Below are 10,927 nucleotides of genomic sequence, written 5' to 3' on the forward strand. Positions count from 1 at the left end.
CATTAACATAACCACAACGAGTGAGTGAGTGTCTTGGATGTGTGTTTGTGTGTAGGTGTGTGAGAGAGAATGTTTACTATGCATTGTCATCAGATGTGACTATATAACATCATCATGCCAAATAAGAATGACCAGGAAATATTGCCTTCACACTCAATTTTTTTTTAGATATTGGCTGAAAACCAATGCAACTTATTATAGCTAAATATCTATGGAGATTCTCAGTCATCCAGGTGGGATGATTTGAAAGAAGGGTCAAAGAGGCCATCTATGTCAAAATTGAACAGCCCTCTTTCAACAGAGGGGGAGGGATACAACATTATTTATCTCCAGTCTACAACACAGTCTTTTCAGCAGTTCCAGGAAGGCTCCACACCCATTTGCACTACTCAGGTGACCCTGAGGGCACAGATAAACCTCCACGTGGCTTCAACAACTCTCTAAAAGAATGCAAATGACCATCTGTCTGCAAGGAATATAAATCCTTCCATTCCCCACCATCCAGTCAGAGCTGAAGAAGTTTTTTGGATGAGAATTGGATCATCTTCAAATAAAAACAAGAAAGTCCAGCTGACTCTTGAAAAACCATCTATGGAACATGCAATCTGTTAATGCAATAAAGTCACAAAGCCAAATCGAGTCAAAAGTATTGTTTCCTTTCCTCTTTCTGAACTGGTTAAAAGTTTTGCTCTCTCTTTTTAAACACCCCGAATAATCCCTAAAATAGGAACATGCTTTGGAGAGAGGTTCAATTACTGTTAGCGTCCACAAGTAGTAGATCCTAAAAACATATGAAATAACTCAGCTAGTTTCAACTGCAGCTAAATCCATTCACAAAATATTTTTATACTTTAATTAATACTAGACCACACTAAAAGTAGGTACTGTATCTCCTATGAAATGTATATCCCTTACTTTCTGTTTCCTAAGAGGATCCAATCATTGACTTAATTATCCCATCAGCTTAATGTTTATGTTCGCATCTTACAATATTACATAGCAATTAAATTAATTTTGGGGAAAACATATAGATATAAGGATCCTTTAAAACAGGGGTGTCAAACTGCTAGCCTGTGGGTCGGATGCATCATGGCAAAACTGCGCCCACCGCATTGCGAGCAATGGAAAAAAGTCACGATACGTTGCAACACGTCACGTGATGTTGCGAGTTTGACCCCGCTGCTTTAAAACAATAGTTTTAACTGATGTGCTATTAATACTAATTTATGCATGAATTTTATTTAGTTTCTAATGTAGTGTGATTTGCTTCTGAAATATCTCTATGTCACTGAAAAGTGAAACATCAGCAAGTTTATCAAGCATAAAATCATTAGGACAGTTTGGAGTATAAATTCAGGATCAGATCTGGCCATGAATGTAAAGAAAGCAGTTTTCTCCATTATGTATGTCTCCATTATGTATGTCTGTAACCTACAGTATGCATGCATTGTAGGCTTCATTTCGATAGGTTGATCCAACAGCATCAATGAAATGCTACTTCTATTCACAAGGCCCAATCAGTCTAGTTGATTTCTGTTCTATCCATGCAAACCATTCTTAGACATTGCAGTTGCTTAGGGATACTGTAAATGAATTTGTGGAAAAAAAATGCAATCTATTTTAAGAAAACAATAGTTATGTCAGGCTGATTGCCATCTTGTAATCTGGGCAGACAGTTTTAAACATGAAAAGCACAGTAAGGGACATGCCATACTGTTCTGTTCCAATTTCTACTTAAGGTTTCATTCATATTTGTTTTTTTAATTTCCATAACAGATGTTTTACTTCTTTGATATATGGTGAAAGTAAAATATGGACAGAGTAGTTGATCACTGAAGAAAACAAATTGCATGTTCTGTGAATTGACTTTCTTAAACATTTGACCTAGTTTGTAAAAATGTTGAAAGTCACAATACAAATAGGGCTATTATACCGCCCCCCCCGAATACGAAGCATCAGAAGACTCAACAGCAGAAATATTGCATTGATATATACAAGATTTCTGCTTTTGCATGACCGCAGTCACTAATGTAAAGTGTGAATATAAAAGTCAAGGGTGCAAATAACCAAAACATAATATAAAAGCTACTGTGAGAGGTGAGCCTGAACTGGACATTTAAAAAAGTTTAAAACTGGGAGGGATAAATGTACTCACAGGTGTACTGTCATCCGAAAAGATGTTCATACTGATAGAGCTGCTCATTTTGCCTGATGACAAGGAAGGTGGTGAAGGACTGCGCTTTTCTAAATGGTTCTGACTCTGTATATCTTGACGTTGGAGATATTCACGCCATGCTCTTTGAATGCTATATGAAATTTGAAAGATGGATGAATATGAGCATATATTTTATATTCCTGCATTTCTCTAGACACCCATTCTGGAAGAAGATTTTGCACACTATGGGAAATACATTTCTTAAAAATTTCTCTTTTGAATGCTATATTAAAGACATATTAATGGAGGACCCCCAAGGGCTCGCAACTTGGGGGTCCTCCTAGATTCACGGCTCACCTTGGAAGATCATATAGGAGCCGTGACTAGGGGGGCCTTTGCACAGGTTCGCCTGGTGCGTCAGTTGCGGCCCTATCTTAGCCGGGATGATCTGTGCACGGTCACTCATGCGCTCGTGTCCTCTCGTCTGGACTACTGCAACGCTCTCTACATGGGGCTGCCCTTGAGGACCACTCGGAAGCTCCAACTGGTACAGAATGCAGCCGCGAGAGTGGTGTTGGGAGTCTCCCGATACTCCCACGTTACACCTCTGCTCCGTGAGCTGCATTGGTTGCCAGTTGTCTTCCGGGTGAGATTCAAGGTACTGGTAACGGTATTCAAAGCACTCCATGGCATGGGGCCGGAGTACCTCAGGGAACATCTGCTGCCGGCATCAAGCTCCCTGCGCCCTGTGCGTTCCCACAGAGAGGGCCTCCTCAGGGTGCCACCGATCAGAGAATGTCGATTGGTGGCCCCCAGGGGGAGATCCTTCTCTGTGGGCGCTCCGGAGCTGTGGAATCAGCTACCGGTTGAGCTCCGGATGACGCCCGATCTTCGCTCCTTTCGCCGCGATCTCAAGACATTTTTGTTTGTACAAGCCGGCCTAGCCTGAGGGGGAGTGTTGGGGTTGTTTTATCTTTTGTTTTTTAATTTTTCTGGGGGTTTTTAGCGTTGTATTTATATTGTTTTTAACTAGGGCAATTGTTTAATCTGTTTTTAATGTTTGTATTGGTTTTTTTATTCTGCCCTGTGAACCGCCCTGAGTCCTCAGGGAGAAGGGCGGTATATAAATGTTATTAAATTAAATTAAATTAAATATTTTTCCCTAAAAAGCTTCATCCAATAATAATTCCTAAGTGGTGTTTCCCCCAGTGAAGGAGGAATTTATCAGAACAAGTCTCTGGGGCAAAGGTTCATCAGCCTACCTTGTAAAATGATCAGGAGAACCTGCGGAGGGAGCAAAGTACTCTCTCCACAATTTTAAATAAATGAATATATTTTAAAATCAAAGTCCAGGGTTAAAATTACATACTTAGAGTGTATCACAGTGGGAAAATTAATCATATAAATTAAATATGCAGTCTTACATAGAAAGTCTCAAAAGTCGTACTAAATTCACTTACAGCTAACTTCAGATAAGATATTTAATGAACATTTCCATTCACTTTTTTGATAAAGCATTAAAGAAACAATCTTAACCTGAACAGATAGAAAAAACTGATGTGCTGGATTAAAGTAAAAGTTTACCTAATTCAGCATTCAATTCCTACAGTGGCTACCAGATGCTTGTGAAAAACAAAATGTGAGTGTAGCATTTTCCTTTGGTGGAACAAGAAAGATGTGTGGTTTGAAGGAAATGTAATGTTTCCATTTCTATAATTTTACTTTATAGAGATTTTTTAATAAAAGAAACCAGAAAATAATCCTTGAAATTAGCTCTTTGGTTACCTGTATTTACCTCTCCACACAAGCATTACTGTTTGCTATACACTTCTGACCAAGATGGACAAACTTCCTAAAGTTGTTGTGAAAAAACTCTATGCTTTATGTCACTAGTCAGGTCTTGACATCCCTTACCACCTGTTCAAATGGATGGGTAAGATGGTGAGAGCGAAGTTCACTTTTTCCTTCTGTCTAACATGGTCCTTAGGGGATGCAGTGGCTCAGTGGGTTAGAATGCTGAGCTTGTCGATCAGAAGGTCGGCAGTTTGGTGGGTTGAATCCTGAGTGCCGCATAACAGAGTGAGCGCCTGTTAATAGCCCCAGCTTCTGCCAACCTAGCAGTTCAAAAGCACGTAAAAATGCAAGTAGAAAAATAGGGACCACTACGGTGGGAAGGTAACAGCATTCCATGCACCTTTGGCATCTAGTCATGCCGGCCACATGACCATGGAGACGTCCTTCTGAATTAAAGTTTTGTAGCACTGAGTTCATACTGATGTCATATTCAAAGAAATCCATGTGAATAACACCATCTTCATTCCCCAAAATTAACAACGTTTTCATGCTGAAGCCTGGATGATGATGATGATGATAATGATGATGATGAAGACAATGATGATTGCAAGGGATTGTGTTAATATTCCATGGAGTGGGGCTTTGTTTCCCGGTCATAAAGATGAACCAATGTTTTATTGATTATCACAATTCTGAGTAGAAATTTCTCACCTTCATTGTTTTGGCATGACAAAAATTATTGGCAAATTTCAATTCTTGAAAGGCATCCAACCTGCATAATCAACCAGTATTGAACAATATCAATAATGTGACCCAGTGTCCCTTTCAAATGCATTTTGAGTAAATTGTGGATTGTCAGTTGATCAAACTTTCTCATATGGAACTTATTGGTTGTTGTCATATTCCTTTGTAGTTCACAATTTTTGACCCTGTTTGTGGACTAGGTGACAGAACTCATATGAACAGAGTCATTACCACAAAAAAAATTGGTGGTCATTTTCTTTACTTTGGCAGACAAAAGTTTAATCACAACAGACTGCATGAAGTGTACTTACTTGAGGCTTTCATTTCACAAATAGCAACAGAATCTTTTCTCACTACAACTTTCCTTCAACTGAAGTCAAAGAACAGATGCCAAAGATGTCAACATTTTTGATGTCATGGTTCCGATAAAAAAGACACATCAAAGAGCACTGCATGATTATTTATTCTAAAAAAGTCTATAATGAGCAGAACGGAGCATCGGCACTCATGGATGGATGCCAGAATCTGAATTCTCCTCCCCTTGACACACCACATCATACAGAATTTTCCTCCCTTATTTACATGTCATGAATCACATTTACCAATTAATTTAACACACGAAATTTCACTTCCCTTCTGAAGCAGCTATTCCTTATCTTGTCAAAACATCCGGGTTGCATTCCACCCACGCTTTAGTGATTCAAAACCAAACAGTTAAAGCAAAAGGCTGGCTCTTATATTGTCAGTGCAAAAACATGTCAATGTTTGCAGCATTGACATTTAGTTTGTCCATACTGCTATGTCTTTGCAAGCTATAATCCTAAGGGCATTACTTTTCATGCAAAGTTCATGTATGCATCATAACTAGGAGCCATTGATACTTTTATCTTCCACAAAATAATGTGGATTCATAAACTTTTCAACAAGAAACATCTGTATGATATTTCAGTTGGTGCACCACCACTGTTGCTCCCAATACCTTTCTAGAGTCTTGGTCAGACAAAAATCTGCTTTTTTTCCAAACTCTGCAGAACAAACTGCTTTGATTTTAGACAGAATTTCTTCAGAAACAGTTATATAAAATAGAAATAAAAATATATTTGTTTTCTATTTTTTCTTGTCTTCTTATTACCCTTTTTGCTGTTTTGTGAAAGAAGCGTCATTTTTTTTTTAAAAAAACAGGTATTATATTCTGAACTGTTTAGATGAGATATCTACAAACACCAGATGGCAGTGTAATATCAAAGAAGCTTTGATTGGGGGAGCTGGGGAGGGGAGGGTCGGGGGGGATGGGGGTTTTTAATGGAAAATTGTATTGTAAAACTTTTCAATAAAAAAAAAAAAAAAAAAAAAAGAAGCTTTGGATTTTGAATAGCTTCCTGCGATGTATAGTAGTTAATACAAAACATTGCTTTTAACATTACAACTGAATACTTGTCTGAAGAGAACTTCCAGAAAATAGCCTTATGATATTCTAATGCAGTTCCTTAAATTCTTGTACCGTTTCTCTGCTTCTTCTTCATTGCAAATAAAGGATAAAAAATGGATAGAGCAATTAATCGTAAAAAAATTGCAAAAAGATTCTTTTAGTAGACAGTCTGTGATTGCCAGAACCAATAGCTCTTTTCAGTGTCACACACACACACACACACACACACACACACAAAGAAATCACCATGATAGAAAAAAGATGCCGATACTCTAGAACAGGGGTGTCAAACTGCCAGCTCACAGGCCAGTTGCATCATACGGAGGCTGTGCCCACCCCAGTACCGGCAATGCAAAAAAAAAGTCACAACATGTCACGTGACGCGGCAAGTTTGACACCAGTGCTCTAGAAAGAATACAGAGAAGAGCAACATAGATGATCAGGGGACTGGAGGCTAAAACATATAAAGAACAGTTACTGGAATTGGGTATGTCTAGTTTAATGAAGAGAAGGACAAGGGGTGACATGATAACAGTGTTTCAATATCTAAGGCAGGGGTGTCAAAGTCACAACTTTTTTTCCATTGTCAGCAATGGGGTGGGCACAGTTTCGGCATGAAGCATCTGGCCCGCAGGCTGGCAGTTTGACACCCTGATCTAAGGGGTTGCCACAAAGAAGAGGGAGTCAAGCTATTCTCCAAAGCACCTGAGGGCAAGTCAAGAAGCAATGAATGGAAACTAATCAAAGAGAGAAGCAACCTAGAACTAAGAAAAACCTTCTGAAAGTTAGAACAATTAATCAGTGGAACAACCTGCCTCCAGAAGCTGTGAATGCTCCAACACTGGAGGTTTTTAAGAAGTTTGTCTGAAATAGTATAGGGTTTCCTGCCTGAGCAGGGGGTTGGACTAGAAATCTCCAAGATCCCTTTCAATTCTATTATTATTATTATTATTATTATTATTATTATTATTATTATTATTATTATTATTATTATTATTATTATTAATTCATTAAAAATGAACCTCAGTCAACTGAACATTCAAATTGACTGGCACTAATGGTTGACACGGGTTGCTGCCAGCATCCTAGGTATCAACCAGGTATCTCCTTAAGATGTTCTGAGTAGCGCAGTTTTTTGTAGCTTTGCTGGAGTTATTGCAGGAAGCTGATGTATTTTGCAAAGTTTTTGGACATAGTTCCCAGTGCCACAATGACAATGGGTATCACTGTTACACGTTTCATCCATAATCATGCAATTTCGATGGCCAGGTTGCGGTATTTCGTAGTTTTTTCCAGTTCTTTTTCATCAACTCTGGCATCTCCTGGTACAGCAATATCAATTAACTGTATGCTTCAGTTCTCTATGACTGCGATATTATTATTATTATTATTATTATTATTATTATTATTATTATTATTATTATTATTAGCCCATATATCTCTGGAACAGTGTTTGAATTGCTGATGATCATAATTTTTAAAAGTTAATAACTTGCTTTCCCATCACAAAAATCCCAGGACTTACAGAAGTTCTTATTTTCAGTGACATAACTGACTTTCAGACACACACAAAAACCCATAACCAAAAGTATTATAAAGACTAAAATATATCGAAACAAGCAAATAAATTCCATGGAAGTGGTGGAAGCATATGATACCTATATTTTGTTTTGAAGTTGTCAAAGGATTTATTTATATCTGCTTTTACCTATTGCCCTAAAGCAAGACCAAATGAAATCAAAACAAGAAGAAGGTAGAAATGGTCAGGTACATACTAGTTTTCTGTATGACAACATACTTGTTGCAATTGAGAGAACATTTTCAAAGAAGCCACAGCTGCTCCTAACTCTCTGAAAACTGCACCAATGATATGTTGTTGTTTTTCTGCAACAGACTGATGTGATTATCCTTTGGCCCCTCTTCAACTCAGCTGAAAGGTATTGAGACATGCCTCAGAAAAGATCTGGAGGGATTGAGGTATGATGGAAATCGAAGAGAGGGAAATCCTGTATTCTGCTCCTTGGATATTGGGTTTCATTCTCATTCTGTTCCAAAATCTTATGTTAAATGTAATTTGTGAACTAACTGCACAATGTCAAAAAAATGAAAAGATTTTCTTTCCTTCACAGTTTATCTTTTGTGTACAGCTACATCACAAAAATATTTTGATATTATATGATCAGCATCCCTGTGATTAAAATGCAAGACAAGGGCTATGTCATATTTTTTTTTATTGAGATTTTTATACCGCCCTTCTCCCAAAGGGACTCAGGGCGGTTCACAGGGCATAAATATAAACACCAATACAAACATTAAAAAATAATTAAATTAATGCCCAAGTTAAAACCAGAATAATAAAACAAACCAATAAAAAACCCAAGTACCCCCATCAGGCCAGACCTGCTAATTCAAATAAATGGGTCTTCAACCCGCGACGGAAGGATCGGAGGTCTGATGCCATCCGGAGCTCGACCGGCAGTTGGTTCCATAACGCCGGAGCACCCACAGAGAAGGCCCTCCCCCTGGGGGCCACCAGTCGACATTCCTTGACAGGAGGCACCCTGAGGAGGCCCTCTCTGTGGGCGCGCACAGGGCGGAGGGGAGTCGACGCCGGCAGCAGGTGGTCCTCGAGGTATCGCGGACCCATGCCATGTAGGGACTTAAAGATCATAACCAAAACCTTGAACCTTACCCGGAAGACAACTGGCAACCAATGCAGCTCACAGAGCAAAGGTGTAACATGGGAGTACCGGGAAACTCCCAAGACAACTCTCGCGGCCGCATTCTGTACCAGTTGGAGCCTCCGAGTAGTCTTCAAGGGAAGTCCCATGTAGAGAGCGTTACAGTAGTCTAGGCGAGAGGTCACGAGCGCATGAGTGACCGTACACAAGGCCTCCCGGTCCAGATAGGGCCGCAACTGGCGCACCAGGCGAACCTGGGCGAAAGCCCCCCTAGTCACGGCCACTATGTGATCCTCCAAAGTGAGTCGTGAATCTAGGAGGACTCCCAAGTTGCGAGCCCTATCCACAGGGGGTAAAAGCTCACCCCCCATAGAAAGAGGTGGAACATCCCAGGTGTCTCGGGAAGCCGGAATGTACAGCCACTCAGTCTTGTCAGGGTTGAGTTGAAGTCTGTTCCTCCCCATCCAGACCCGAACCGCCTCCAGGCAACGGGACATCACAGCGAGGGCATCACTGGGGTGGTTTGGGGTCGAAATAAAAAGTTGGGTATCATCAGCATATTGATGATACCCAACTCCAAAACCACGAATGATCTCACCCAGCGGTTTCATATAGATGTTGAACAGGAGAGGCGAGAGGACCGACCCCTGAGGAACTCCACAAGCGAGAGTCCTAGGGGTCGACCTCTGCCCCCCTGCCAACACCGACTGCGAGCGTCCCAGGAGATAGGAGGAGAACCACTGAAAAACCGTGCCTCCCACTCCCAATCCCCTGAGACGCTGCAGCAGGATACCATGGTCGATGGTATCAAAAGCCGCCGAGAGGTCTAATAGGACTAGGACAGAGGAATATCCCCTATCCCGAGCCCTCCAGAGATCATTCACCAGAGCGACCAATGCCGTCTCCGTGCTGTGCCCGGGCCTGAAACCCGATTGGTAAGGGTCCAGATAATCCGCTTCATCCAGGACTAGAGGGAGCTGATGCGCCACCACACTCTCAACAACCTTCGCAAGAAAGCGAAGGTTGGAGACTGGACGGAAGTTGTTCAATACAGCTGGGTCCAAGGCAGGCTTCTTGAGGAGAGGTCTCACCACCGCCTCCTTCAAGACGGTGGGGAAATAACCCTCACTCAAAGAAGCAGATATAACCGCCTGGAGCCAGCCTCGTGTCCTCTCCCTAGCTGCGTAGACCAGCCAAGAAGGGCACGGGTCCAATAAGCATGTGGTGGAACTCAGCTTCCCCATAATCCTGTCCACTTCATCAGGGGTCACAGAATCAAACTCCTCCCAGATAACATTGACAAGACCGCCCGTGTCCTGATCGTCAGACTCTGCTACCTCTTAGGCAAGCCCATCCTGACTCTTTCAGCATTTTTTCTTTGTTCCGAAATCAATGAGCCACACTAAAATCTCTTCCTAAATTCCACATTGTATTATCATGCAGAACTGTTAGTTTATGGAATCTGAATGGGCCCCGATCTGCTCTCCTTGCCATTGTTTTTGTTTACCTTATATTTAAATAACAATGAAGGCACGGATACCCTGAAGTAAATTGGCCAGGCCAACAAGATCCCCTGAAGTCAAGTAATATTGTAATTGTCAAATTATTTTAGGTCACTTACACTTTCACTTTTGATTCCAAGGGCTGTAAATTAATATGATATTTCTCAATATTATTCTCCATGTCCATGTCCATAGCAAGCTGATGGCTGTTAAGAAAAGAAGTTCTTCAGTATATTCATTCTTATCCACTTTGAAACAAAACATGTTGAACCTGCTTACTTTAAAATAGCTCTCCTCAACACAAAATATTAGTCTTCCCCCAAAATCACAAATAAGAGCAAACTAATTTGCCAATCTTCCAATGACATGGACCTTTGTTTTGACTAATTTAACACTACTGCTTTAATGAGGATGGCTTGGACTATGTATAACATATGATTGTAAAACTGATGATGTCTGTATATGAAGTGCCTGCAGCACTGCCATTAAAGTGACATTCTTAGCAAACAGTGCTCTAGGGATTCTGGGGACTATATAAAGGCCTCTAGCAATAGGGCACCCTTAATTTAATTTGTGAATCTCTTCCAAACTGGTGATGTTCCTAAATCCTTACTTTGGCTCC

At 40.5% G+C, this 10,927-nt stretch overlaps 1 protein-coding gene across 1 annotated transcript in view; it reads right to left on the reverse strand.

The window, feature by feature from the left end:
• The window catches only part of LOC310641000 (schwannomin-interacting protein 1), a 345,609-nt gene extending 335,098 nt beyond the window's left edge, over positions 1-10,511 (reverse strand). The window contains exons 1-2 of the mRNA XM_083363600.1: positions 10,425-10,511; positions 2,156-2,306 (exon numbers count right to left, since the gene is read on the reverse strand). Of these exons, the coding sequence (XP_083219726.1) occupies positions 2,156-2,306; positions 10,425-10,498 (225 nt within the window). The 5' untranslated portion in view covers positions 10,499-10,511. The remainder of the gene's footprint in view (positions 1-2,155; positions 2,307-10,424) is intronic.
• Positions 10,512-10,927: the final 416 nt, after the last annotated feature.

Source organism: Vipera ursinii (assembly GCF_947247035.1).
Source record: "Vipera ursinii genome assembly, chromosome: 5".
NCBI classification, from domain to species: domain Eukaryota; kingdom Metazoa; phylum Chordata; class Lepidosauria; order Squamata; family Viperidae; genus Vipera; species Vipera ursinii.